Below are 14,379 nucleotides of genomic sequence, written 5' to 3' on the forward strand. Positions count from 1 at the left end.
AGGCACCTGTAGTCCCAGGTACTTGGGAGGCTGAGGCAGGAGAAGAATCGCTTGAACCCAGGAGGCAGAGGCTGCCGTAAGCCAAGATCGCACCACTTCACTCCAGCCTGGGCAAGAGAGCAAGACTCCGTCTCAAAAAAAAAAAAAAAAAAAAATCAATTCAGTAACTTTAAAAAGTAAATTTTTGTTACAAATTAAAGAAAATAATTGACTCCCTTATTTATTTCGACTCAAAACTGGACAACCACTGGCATTTGACTGCAATAATGATTTAAAAATTAACAAGCTGATTTCTGCTCAGAAAATGCTTCTTCTAATTCATTTCTGGCTACAGTGTGGAATATCTGTCTCCTTTGGGTACACCTTGGATGATTTGGACTCTAAAAATCCAAGTTACACCCAAGATTCCATTATCCTGTGGTTACTCACTTGGACCACAGACATGAAGGACCTGTCTGCAAGAAATAGAAGAATCAAGTGGAGCTCAACCAGTGAATCATCCCCATAATGTAGGGAAACCTTAGAGAGGAGAGCCGGAAGGATGTATGGGTTGTTAGGAAAATGTAGGCTACCAGGAGAAAATGACATCCTCTGTTAATAAAATCTGAGGTGCGACTCACATAATTGTCCCAATTTTTAAGATTGATGGGGAGCATGAAGCACTTATTTAAAGTGTTGACAGGCCCCAATAAATGCATAAACTGCATAGGACTCATGTGGTCTGAATGTATTTTAGGGCTTTCTGGGAATTGTCTTGACAGAGAACCTGAGCTGGACAAAGCAGCCTTGATCTGAGTGAGCCAACTGGCACAATGAAGCTGTCAGGTATCTTTCTGCTCCTCTCTCTGGCTCTTTTCTGCTTTTTATCAGGTAAGTTTTTTCTTAAATTAAGATCCCATATTTATACTGAACTGGATATGATGAGTAGTTGTTTATCATATTTCAAAATCCAAATGATTTTGATGTGAAAGACCAATTCTGAGAGATTATTGTAATGATGATAATGATTGTGATGACGACAATGATTATGGTGATAATTATAAAAATTACTGTGATTTGTTGAGTATATACCATATTCTAGGCACGTACCAAGGGATTTTATATATTGTCTCCGAGACTCATAATAACGCATTTCTGTCTCTGCTATTCATATAAGAAACTGTGGAACAGAGAAATTGAGAAAATTAGCAAAAGACTTACAACCAGTAGTTAGGATTTGGAATTTGAATCAGATTCTCTTGGCATCACATTTGATGTTTGTTCCATAAAACTAGACTGGAGGATGGATAATTGCATTAAATATTGGTTTTGCTTTCCAGAATAAAGGAATATTTTCCTCCCCTTAGTTATTATTACAAATAAATTCAAATAATTAAAATTAAGACAATAGGGAAAATGGAAAGTCAATGAGAAAATCTTTGAAAATATGTAATTGAAACTTGGAATGCAGAAACGTAAGTTTCTGGTGAGCTAAATAATCTTCAAGAAGGAGAATATCTTTGGCCACTTTATGACCAAAGCACAATCACACTTCAAGGTTATGTTTTTCATGACAGAGGCATCAGATGAGCAGGTCCATCATAAGCTATTTCTTTCCTTCCTTATTCTTCTACTCTTTCACATTGTAGGGGACAAAGCAAATGCTAGTTTTTAGATCCAAGACCTAGTTTTATCTCTTCTATTCATGGCCTGTGTCACTTAAAGAAATATCATAATACTCTGAGATATTTTCTCATCTGTAAAATACTAGAAATAAAACTAAGCCCTCGGACCCTCCATATCTTATGTATCATTTATGTGACAGTAGCAGATGAATTTTACTACTATGCAAGAGTTTAAATGGCTGTACAAGTAAAAAAAAATCAATGAGATTTAGTTGAGAGAGAAGCCAATGTTCACTGTAGCTGGTCATAATTACATAAACAAATACACTTAGAAATTAAGAAAAAAATGGATAAAGGATTCCTGTGATATTATGGAGTAAGCTTGACTACTAAAGCCAAATAACCTTAATGGGTAGTTCAATCAGCTGAGATGGCAGAAAAATATAGATCTATGTAAAGTTTAGTTGCAAAGATAGTCTCAGAAATCAATTGTTATTCCCTTTTCTTCTCTTTACAAAGGTGAATTGAGGTTTAACAGGATCTGGTTGACCAGCACAATTTACCAAAGCATGGATGCTTCACAAACATACTAGATAGTATTTGGGAGGCCATAGTGCCTAACGGCCTTAATGTTGAGGCAGAGTAAAGTGAATTTTAGCCCTGGCACTTTCATTATATAGCTTTGTGAACTTTCTGATGTTTGTTTCACTCATATATAAAATAAACACATAAAGGACTATCTCTGTATGGAGAATTAAATGAGAAAAAGGCATGTATAATGCTTAACATAGTAGATGGGGTATAGTGCATGTTTAACAAATGTCTATTAACATTATTGCCATAATAAAGTTTAATAAAAAGAGTACTAAATTGGATTCTGTCATTGTGAATATTAATCCTTTTTTTGCCTTGCCACTTCCTACGTATGAGACATTAGACAAATCTCTCCTCTTTTGATGAGAGATTGGTACAGTAGAGAATTGACTGAAAATTATAATAATGAATTGTCCCTGGCTATAAAAACCACTTAGAGTTTAAAAAATATAGACTGTCCAGGAACTCTCTGATTTTATATAATAGAATTTTTAAGTGATTGCCCTAAGAATTTGTCATGTTAATAATCACCCATATTACTAGTTATAAATCAATGAGGCTAGTAATCACTGCTGAAAAAATGAACAGTAACCTTCCTTCACATTAAAAAACAACAACTTGTTTTCTCCTTATCTTTATTATTAGAGATTGTGCTTTAAGGAATTTGCAGTTGTTATCCCATAAGTGTTGACCATCATTGGAGATAGATTGTGCTAATCCACACTCTCTTTGTGGTGCCCTTGGGCTTACATGGAGAGGGATTGGGAAAGGTGTCCCATAGGAATGGCCACAGATCAAAACTCAGCAGCCCATTCCAAGACTGGACTGAGGGATTTTATTATTTAAGTATTTTAAACCACTGAACTAATTAGTCATAAACTAAAATTACACATACAATATTAAGAGGAAGGAAAAGGGAGAGAAACAAGACTATATGTATATGAGATCTTTTCCCTTTTTAAGAATTTAGAGAGACGTAAAAGGAGAAATAAGTCACAAGAATGAATGAGTTGTTCCTTACCAGTTTACATTTGGGCCAAGTTTTAAAAGTTGAGCAATTTCAAACTCAAAGAACAAACTACAAACTTCATCTCTTTCCCAACCGTCTGTGGCAAAGGCTTTTGGGAGGAACTACATGAAATGAACCTTGAAATGTCAAAGGTAGAGGATACTTTCCAATTCAACTTCTTCAAAGTGAGACCAGCGATGATAAGGTCATTTCCATAGTAAATTAGTGCTTGGGCCAGGACTGTAACATGAATTGCCAGATCCTTAATCCACTTTTTTTCTACCCCACCCTAACCTCCAACAATTGTTACCTCCTCATGGTTCATGTCTTTATACGACCTTTTTAAGAAGTGAGCAGATTAAAAAAAGAAGAAGAAGAAAAGAAAAGAAAAGAAAAAAGAAAAGAAAAGTATAACAAACAAAAAAACATGCCATGATAGCCAAGTACCAGGAATAGATATTAGGAATTTCCTAATGTTGAAAATCTCACTTTTTGCACATCAATGAATTACAATGTTTGACTTTTGCGCTTTTTTTTTTTCAGGTGTCTTCAGTCAGGGAGGACGGGTCAGTGCCTATTTTTCTCTCTTCTTTCTGCCTGGGTAGTGCTTGGCTAGATCTTCACTGGCCAAAAAGAATTTGTCTATGGTTAACAGAGCAAAAACAATGAGCAGGCAAACTTTAGGCAGGCATCAGCAGAAATTATTACTCTTTAACTAAACTCTTGTCAGTTTAAAAGAACCTAACCACACATTCTCATACTTTTTTAGGGAAGAATAAATATACATAAAAATAGGAAGTATCTGGGATAAAATTCATGCTCTATCATTGATTTCACTATGTGATCTTGGGGAAGTTACTCAACTTCTCTGAGCTGCAAGTTCCACAATTATAGAAAAAGATAGTATTATTCACGTCATGGAATTGCAATTATATTTAAATTGTGTAAACAATGTGAAAGTATTTGGCAAGCCATAAAAGGCTATATGTGTATTAGTTATTGATTAAAAATTAACATCCTCTGAAGAAGTTAGGATATAGGTTATTGTTTCTTTCTTCAGAAATAAGAACTGAAAGTAGACAAGAAACTAGTTTATTGCTCTGTATTGAGGACACACAGACTGATTCACTCAGATTTTAATAAAATTTGGTTTAAAAATTGGAATGAGCACAAGTTATCTTCATCGTTGGATCTTTTTCCCCCGAATTAGTTCACCAGTGTCTTTCTATCTTTTTCATTTTAACTGTCAAAGGACAACACAAATACTATTTGTTCTGCCAATCCTGCTCCTTTGTCCATATTAAGCATTTCTACTTGGTTTTGGAACCAGTTATTGTTTAGCCTTGGTGTACCTTGTTATGCCTTTGACGTGAAAATTTCTGGACACTACTGCTAACTGATTGGAGTAGGCAGTCATTGGAAATATTTTCCAACCCTAGTGTACCCACTGCATTATATAAGACTGTTTTTCTTTTCCATTTTAGCACCTCAGAAATTAGGATGCATCTTACAAGTGATGATGCATTTGTGTGTGTGTGTGCGTGTACATGCATGTGCACTTAGGTGTATGTCTAACACATGCACATGTGTGTTGGCATTGTCATATGAAACTGTATACCTTAAAGTTGTATTATTATGTTTAAATAAGCATGATAGTATGGTCTATACTAAACGTGAAAACAAACACCCAAGGAAAGGACACAACATCCAGCCAACACATTTCATATCTCATTAGGTAGTAAAATATAGTAAAACCATTACTCATAGAATTAAGAAATATGGAATTTAATCCTAGTTTTCTCATTAACACACACCTTACTTCCCTTCTTTGAAGCTTGATTTCTCAGATTTTTTTTTCTTACAAACAGAAGTTTTATTGCATTTGGTCCACAGACATATTTCACATTATCTCACAGAGTAGGGACCCTGGGTCGGGGGTCCCTGTGCAGTACTTGGTGGGGTGTGTGGCTGGGAGAGATGGAGCAGTATAGCTGGTCAGACCCAAAACGGGAGAAGGAGGGCTGGGGGCTCCTTAAAACCTACTGAAGGGCTGGGCACGGTGCCTCATGCCTATAATCCCAGCACTTGGGGAGGCCGACGTGGGCAGATCACCTGAGGCCAGGAGTTAGAGACCAGCCTGGCTAACATAGTGAAACCCCGTCTCTACTAAAAATACAAAAATTAGCCAGGCGTGGTGGAGCACCTGTAGTCCCAGCTACTTGGAAGGCTGAGGCAGGAGAATCCCCTGAGCCTGGGAGGTGGAGGTGCAGTGAGCCAAGATTGTGCCACGGCAGACTGTTTTCTAAAGTTTATTTAAATTTTACTACTTACTGATTTTATGCTTGAGAAGGGCGAAAGTTTATAGTTTGTTTGCTTCATGATCACCTGGATTGCTTACTAAATATACAGATCCCCAGGCATCATGCAAGACATTGAATAATAATCAGAAAGATAGGGAGTTTGAGTCTGCATTTTAATTAACTATCCAGATGGCATTTATACATAAGAAAACTGAGCATTTTTCTCTAGGTAAGAGGAGGCAAGCTGTATTGGGAAGCATTGGCTCTGGAGTCAGATAGTACAGATGAGTGGAGTCCTCATTCATACTTACTTGCTGTATGACTTGAAAAATATTGTTTCCGTTCTCATTGCCTTTGTTTCCACATCACTAAGATGAAGGTTTGAATTCAATGATCTCTAAAACCCCTTCCTGCCCTAACTCTCTGAATTGTTATCAACCAAGCCTGTCCTGCCAAAGCTGCTGTCTCTTCTCCACTCAACTATAAATGACAGGGAAGTTCCTATACTTTTAAATGGCACAGAGGCTGTCATTTCTCTTTTCCATGCCTGGAGGGAGGGTGGAAGTTTCAATGCCAGCAGAAGACACTGAAACTATCATTAGGAGCATGCTTGCACAAGCCTGATCCAGCCAGAACAAAAGGAAGTAAGATTTCCTCCAACACTCAAGTCATTCTTCTCATGCCAAGAATTCTCTACATGATGAAACATCTGATGGGAAATTATAGTTAGCAGTCTGAATTATGGACTTTAAAAAATATCACATTCATTTGAAAAGATTATTCAAGCTAAACAAAATCATGTTGCCAGACTTTTGGAAATCATAGTCCAGTAAAATTTTCCCTGTAAATGTAAATGACTAATATGCTTACAACTCTTTAATTTGCCAAGGAGCTAGATTAAACAGCACAATAATAACTATAAGAGTAAAATAAAACTATTATTTATCATCACTAGCATTTCATTAAGTAATTTCCTGTATAGCACCAAAATGTTTAAAAGTCATATTTTCAGAATAAAGATAGCCCTTTGACTGAATACATTTTGCTTTTTGAATGTATTGCCTTTAATATTTAATATTACTGCATTGCTTTTAATATTTTTATATTTTCCTATCAGGCTCTGTATTTGGGAACCATATCCTCAAAGAGCTGTTTAGATGAATAGTCCGAATTGGAATGAACAGAACAAGCCTTTTAAAAGCAATGATTGGCAACCATTTTCTGTTACAATACTTTTTGAAATACTTGAATTTATTTTTGCTTGTATTTTAAGATAAGAACTGGTGAATTTTCATATCATTGGTAAAACAATGCTCCATGACTCTAATGAGTTTGGAGTTTTTTATTTTTCCTAATTAGCTTGATTTTGCTTAAAATTAATATACTGACAAAATGTCTAAATACGATTTGGGAATGGTATCTAGTACCTATAACTTAACTACAAATTGAAAAACTAAAGCCTCAGAAATGAGGTCTAGCTGACTTACGTCTACCAACAGCAGTAAAGCTGTCAAGTCAGCACTTGAAGACTTCTGACTCCATATGGAGTGAGCTTTCCATGGCTGCATACTGCTTTTAATCAGCAATAGAGGGTCATTGTGTAGTGCACGTGAAAGAGCTTTGAGCAGTACAATTTCTTAAGTAAATATAAGCTGGTGATTACTATTCTCACTTAAGCAAATAATATGATAAGCACATTAGTTGTGTCCACATGCAGGAAGAATTTGAAATTAGGAGGAAAAGGAGGAAGAGACACCATGTTAAAATGTCTCACACAGTGAGTTTAGAGGCAGTCTAAAATTAAAGGAGGAAGTATTTGGGCAAAAGTAGCTATCTCTCTCACCCAGCCGAAGTTAAGGAGATAAAAACTTATTTTATTGGTTCAGACAAGAAATGTTGAGGACTGGTATAGGCAGTAAATTTGGAACTGGAAAAGAAAATGAAGTAAAGCAATGAAGAAGGTGATACAAGGGAAAATAAATGGCAGTGTTTCAATCTGAGGGAAGGTTGGAGAATCTGAAAAATGCTGCTATCATGAAAAATGGAAAAAATAGAATATAAAACTAGTTTGGAAAGAAACAGTTGTATTTTGCACATAAATTTCTTAAGTATGAACGAAATTATTGAGTAAAAGGATATATATATATATATATATATATATATATATGACAATTGAGAGTTAGAGTTTGAGATATTTATAAAAAATCAATTTTAAAAAGTCTGGAATTTTTCAGTACCATATGGGAAAGTATATGTCATTAGGAAGAGAAAACCAAGTATATTAAACTATCTAGGAAATGACCATAATTAATACTCAGGAAGAAAAAAGAAAAGACAGTAAGAGAGAGAAGAAACAGAGAACCAGAGAACTGACATATAATGAAAGTCTGGAAAGAGTTTCAAAAAGGTTGGAGTGATGAAGAGTAGCACATATCATAAGGAAATCATGAAAGTTTTAAAACAACCAATAGATGTATTCTGTATTTTTGAGAGCAATTTCAATAGAGTAGAAAGGGGAGGGAAATAAGGGTGAGAGGAAGCCAAGTTTGGTAGCAATTAGGAAAACAGATATGGTAAAGAATGGAAATAATTTAACCACATAGGTAGGATTTATCAGTAATAGAAAGAAGAGATGCCATCCTATATCCCAAATCCACATTTGTGTGATTGCAAATTTTCATTGGTTTTATTTGTAAACCTAAAAATGCTAGACTTATGTATGAATAATCCTGAGTCTTTAGTTGACTGACTGACCACGTAAGCTCAAATTTCTAGAAGCATTCTGCACCTTCTTCAACCGCTGGGGCCCACAGAGAGTGGTCATCTCCTGCCCAGTCACCATGTTAAAATGTCTCACACAGTGAGTTTAGAGGGCTCTCTAAAATTAAAGGAGGAAGTATTTGGGTAAAAGTTGCTATTTCTCTCACTCAGCCGTAGTAAAGGACATAAGATCTTTATTTAAAACACATCACGGAAAGTATTCACTGGTAAATCTTGAACCATCAAAGCTAGAAGAGTCCCCAGATACTGTTTAATCTCATAGTGTTGACCATTTTCTATGAGTCACAGAGATCTTTTAGAGCTACTGTAGTTAGCATAGACCTGTAATGAGGTTACTTTCTACACTCCTAATCCAGAACTATTTCAAATATTCTATATGAACTCTTTACAACTTTTATATGACCGCATTTGATCCTTATAAAAACCTTGGGAATCTGAAAATGAAGTATGACATGTGTTCTTTGTTTGCTGTTTTTTGGTTAAGAAAATTGAGGTGCAGGCATTGAGTCCTGTGTTCAAGATAACACAGACAGTCGATGGCAGAAGAGGTTCTAAAACATGATTCTCAGCTTACTTCAGAGATCATCGAAGGCCACTAAAATTTAAGAGTATGATATTTATGTGTTCTATGGAAGTTTGTTCATATTCCACTTGACTGATTTGCTTTCATTTATTGAAATGCTTTGCTCTTCCTAGTCTTCTTCCATGGGGCAGAGGAAGAAAATAGTTGGGTGTGGGTTCAGTTGTGCTAGGCCCAACTGAGATAATTTATGTGAAAGTAGCTTGAATATTATGAAGCAATTGATAAACACAAGACAGTATCATTTTAGTGGAACTAGGATAGAGATAAAGCAAGTTTCCTCTCTCCATATATAAATGTCACTTCATTCCACACAGATATATTTGGAGGGGTTCAGCTTAACTATTGCTTATTGTCATTACTCTTGAAATAATGGCTCAAATGTTATTTACACACCAAATGTGGACTTAATTGACATTGTGTTGAAAACAATCTTTAAACTCCAGACCACTTTTGAAAAACAACTGTAGTTGAAAGGATATGTTAGTGGCACAGGTGCAACCATTCCTACTATGGAGCCCATAATAATAATTATTAATCAGGCATAACATATGTTCTCAACAATAATGCAACCTTAGAATCATTTTAAACACAGCAACTTAGCAGCCATTACTAAATGTTTGTAGTAAGCACAAAAGTTCAAATTCCACAGACTCTGAAACAGGGTAAGGTAATAAAAAGACATTAGATGCACCTATAATCTTAGTTACTTGGAAGGCTGAGGCGGGAAGATTTCTTGAGGCTAAGAGTTTGAGACTAGCCTGGAAAACATAGGAAGACTATCTCTGAAACATATATGTGTATATATGTGTGTGTGTATATATATGTGTGTGTATATAAGTGTGTATATATAGCAACACAGCAAGACTCTATCTCTAAAGTATATATATATTTAGTATATAAATATGTATTTATAATATATATAAGTAGATACATTTAGTATCTATATACTTTAGGTATAAAGTATATATGTACTTTAGAGATATACTTTATATATATGTATCCTATATATATATTAGTTTATGTCTTTACACATAAACACATTAGAATTTTGTTTTCAAGAGCTTATGGATGGATATTGCATCCACAGGGAAAAGTAACAAGCATCAGGTGATGTCTGGTGCCCATTGTAAGGTTCATCCATGTTTTGTTTTTGTTTTTGTTTTTATTTTTTGATGGAGTCTTGCTCTGTCACCCAGGCTGGAGTGCAGTGGCGCGATCTCGGCTCACTGCAAGCTCCACCTCCCGGGTTCACCCCATTCTCCTGCCTCAGCCTCCTGAGTAGCTGGGACTATAGGTGCCTGCCACCACACTCGGCTAATTTTTTTTTTTCATTTTTAGTAGAGATGGCGTTTCACCGTGTTAGCCAGGATGGTCTCCATCTCCTGACCTCGTGATCCGCCCGAGTCAGCCTCCCAAAGTGCTGGGATTACAGGCCTGAGCCACTGCATCTGGCCCATCTATGTTTTGATAGCAATACAGAAGGAGTGCTGTTAGAGCACATTAATATGATGTTTAAAAAGTCATTTCATGACCCAAAACCACTCTCAGTTGGAATAGTTTAATGTTGGAGCAAGAGGTTTTACCCATATAGCATTTGACTACATCATTAATTTACTCCTGAATACAATCTGTTTTCCTTGTAATGAGTTAACTGTGACTCAAAGAAAATGTCTCAAGTATATTTAATGTGTTTTACTTAAGCAGATAAGTAGAATACATTGGATAAGGAGAGCAATTTTATATTTCAGAATGCTTTATGTCGCAACTATTTATATATGGCTTTTAAAGTTTACTGTCTAAAGCTTCTGTTCTGAAGGATGATCTCTTAGAATGCACTGACGCCAATGTCACTCTGCTTACTTTGGTAGGTTGACTGTGGTGAGTTCCAGGACCCCAAGGTCTACTGCACTCGGGAATCGAACCCACACTGTGGCTCTGATGGCCAGACATACGGCAATAAATGTGCCTTCTGTAAGGCCATGGTGTAAGTATTATATTCATCAAAGCTGATCCTTGCAAACACAAACTTCCAGAATAAGACTATGACACTTTTTTGAGGTATTATAGAAGACACCCGTCCCTCCCCATAGAGACTGAAGAAGCAAGCTTCAGGCAATTTGATTGAAAACAGATGGGTCAAAAGCAGCACAAACATTACATACTAAATTATTAGAAAACATAATCTTAATCACTTTACTTTATTATTAATTTTGATTATCTTAGAGAAGTTTTTTAAAACATTCATACATCTTATACAATATAACTTATTATATTTAATAATTTTGATGTTTTAAGGTTTTCATTTGTTTCTAATTAAAACTTGCAATATCAATATGTAATGAACATATGTCTATACTTATATATATATATAACACATCTGACTGATTAATACCAAACTTTTCTCAGAATAAAGTTGGTGGTGTAATATGAGATTTGAATTAATAGATGCATATTACTGAGAGGGCTTGAATGTGTCACTTGCTCTAAAATGTCAAACACCTGAATATCTGGTTCAACTTCTTACGTCTTCTGTCAGAAAAGAACTATAGTCCCTTTGTCATTATCTCTCCTGTGACCTCTACATTTTTTAATTGTATACATATTTACTCTTGGAGAATGAGCAATTGGTACCAAAAAGTCTAAGACTTATGAAAACTCTGAGATTTGTTTAAGATTCATGTTTTCCACAGTTGGCCAGATGTCACCTCTGAGTGCATTCAATTAACATTTTCTGAATCATATAAATGGAATTTATGGAATCAAATTATTAAATGGACAGTGCCATTGTTAAACCTGTTTTGAACTTCTGTGGTGAATACTTATGATTGTGCACTGAATATATATTTGTCTTTCTTTTTTTGTAGGAAAAGTGGTGGGAAGATTAGCCTAAAGCATCCTGGAAAATGCTGAGTAAAAGCCAGTGTTTCTTGGTGACTTGCCAGCTCTTGCGGCCTTCTTTTCTCACTTCTGCTTATACTTTTGCTAGTGGATTCTTTTAATTCATAAAGACATACCCACTCTGCCTGGGTCTTGAGGAGTTGAACGTATGTCTATTTCTCTTGATTCACTTGTAAATAAAGTACATTCTGCAAAAGCATTGACTGTGTTCTTACTTTGAGATCAAGAAAATATATGCATACAACAGAGAATAATTGACCTGGGATAAACTTGGATCAAGAAACCTATTTTCTTTATCTAAGTTAACCATCCAGTCATTGTGAGATCTTGGGAAAATCCCTTCCTTTCTTTTATTCTTAGAATCTCCAGGTTTATAATGAAGGATTTTGGCAACATGACCATATGTTATGCTTAGTTACTTAAAATAAATTTTAAGTTACTATCATTTATTAGATCACATAATATTCATTCTTCCCAATTTCAGAAAAAGTATGTTATATAAAAGTAAAATATTTGTTTTCTACAGACCATTTTTTTAGGCATCTTGAATGGAAAATTTGGACTATATAATTTCTAAAGACATACAGTGTTTGGTTTTCTGTAATAGCAATATCATAAGGTATACCAGATATAACGTAACAAAATATACAACAAATAGTGAATATTCAATCCAGTCACTTAGCAAATAAAACAGCTCCAGTTAAAAGAAGACTGAAGGTTAAAGCACAGCTGTGTTGATAATAAGCTCAATCTCAATGTACTGCCTCAACACTACGAAAATCCACAGTTTGATACATATATATCTTATTCTGAACATTCACATGAAAGTATTGAGAACTCTTTCTTTGAGTATTTTCATGTAGTAAAGCGTGCTTCTATAAATAACACCTTACTTGGGAAACTCAGACAGAATACATCTCTAGCTACAACGTAATAACCATCACTCCAGCAACAAACATTTACTGGGGCCTACTCTGTGGTAGATTCTGTTCTAGGTGCCTTGGATACAGCGTGGATGGGAGTGAGAGGGGCCAATGACCCTTCAATACTTAATGAAGTTTAAATTCCAACAGTAAGAAATAGACTAAAACAATAAATATTATAATAAATGGCATAATAAGATAGAATGTTATAAAGGCTATTAGAAAAAAATAATATGTTAATATGGATGAAAAATACTTAGGGAAAGGTGGTAACCATTTGCAGTACTAAATCAGTTGGTTCCCGTAGTTTTTATTGGAAGACCTAGAGATGAAGAGACTGGCCAAATAAATATATTGAAGAAGAGCAAAAGGAGACACTAAAAAATAGCCATTAAGGTTGTGGAGCATGCTTGTTTTGTTCAAGATTTAGAAAGAAAGCATTGGTGACTGAAGAGGACTGACTAAATGGGCAAATAATAGAAGATGTCAAAGAGGAATGAGCCTAATTCAGGAGAGACTTTGTAGTTACTGTTAATATTTTTTCTTTTACCTTGATGTGTGAAGTGTGTTTCTAACAATGCATATTAAGATTGTATTTCTGATTTTAAAATATCAAATATATTTTATCCACATAGATGTTATCCCTAATTGTACATAATTAAAGAAGACTGAACTGGCCAGACTGAGAGATGTATTCAATATCTAGATAAAGAGCCAGGGAATAGGTTATATTATGCTAGAAAAACTATATGAGCATTCTGTTCCCTGGTTAAAGATTATTCCTCTTGAAGGACAAAAATGAACACATAATCTGTTATTTGGGTACAGCAGTGATAAGAGAGGGTATCCTCAAGTCACACAGACCAGAATGTGAATCATGGCTCTGATGTAAGTTATGTGCCTTTGAGCAAGTCATTTAGACTTCTTTGTATCATAGTTTCTTCATCTGAAAAATAAAGATAATAATATCTACATTCTCACTTTATGATGAAGACTAAGGATATGATGCATGTAAAGCACTTAATCGCTAATATGTAACACTACAGCTTACCCTTCAGATTTGGTGAGCATACTAAAAGAATCCAAGTAATAAAGCACAGTTAAGTGTCTGCTTGGAATCATTCTACATCACTTTGGTTAGTATTGTCAGCTTAGCAATAAATTTTCCAATCCATGAGTAGAAGTTGTCTTGTGATGTATTTATGTCTTCTCTAGTTTCTATCACAGTGATTTGTAGTTTTCTTTCATAATTGACATTTTGTTGCATGTGTTGAAGGTCAATTCAAAGACATTTCAATTTGTACACAATTCTTAAGATACAAACTGAAAATCTAAACAGCCAGGCATTGTGATTTTTTTAAAAAAGGTATTCCAGTGGCTTTCTAACTTAAAATTTGGAGGCAAATTTTCCTTAAGAGGCTATAAAGTCCCAGTATGTTCACATGTTAATAAGTTATCACATATGCCCCACCAATTCACAATCTAATGCACATACTCTGTACTCAAAACTTTAATCTTTCACAGCACATTGACAAAGTTGTGAGGAAAACAGGACTAACATGACCAAAAGGATGTTACAGAGTGAACACAATTCTGACAGGGAGAACCATAATCAAGAGTGATTTTCTTCAGGAAGCAAACAATTCTACAAAAAACAACATGGGAATAGATGTAATTTAAAATATTG

General features: G+C 35.0%; 1 protein-coding gene across 3 annotated transcripts; it reads left to right on the forward strand.

Moving 5' to 3' along the window:
- The first annotated feature begins 330 nt into the window (after window positions 1-330).
- On the forward strand, window positions 331-11,968 carry SPINK6 (serine peptidase inhibitor Kazal type 6). 3 transcript variants are annotated; one of them, XM_015452105.4, is made up of 5 exons: window positions 331-609; window positions 762-870; window positions 3,751-3,773; window positions 10,740-10,855; window positions 11,736-11,968. In XM_015452105.4, exons 2-5 carry the CDS (start codon window positions 813-815, stop codon window positions 11,779-11,781), a joined length of 243 nt encoding a protein of 80 aa, XP_015307591.1. In that variant the 5' UTR covers window positions 331-609; window positions 762-812; the 3' UTR covers window positions 11,782-11,968. The 3 variants fall into 3 exon arrangements, with proteins under 3 accessions (XP_015307591.1, XP_065403016.1, XP_073851296.1); XM_065546944.2 differs by having other exon boundaries at window positions 331-509; XM_073995195.1 differs by lacking the exon at window positions 331-609 and having other exon boundaries at window positions 695-870.
- Window positions 11,969-14,379: the final 2,411 nt, after the last annotated feature.

Source organism: Macaca fascicularis, chromosome 6 (assembly GCF_037993035.2).
Source record: "Macaca fascicularis isolate 582-1 chromosome 6, T2T-MFA8v1.1".
In the NCBI taxonomy this organism is placed as follows: domain Eukaryota; kingdom Metazoa; phylum Chordata; class Mammalia; order Primates; family Cercopithecidae; genus Macaca; species Macaca fascicularis.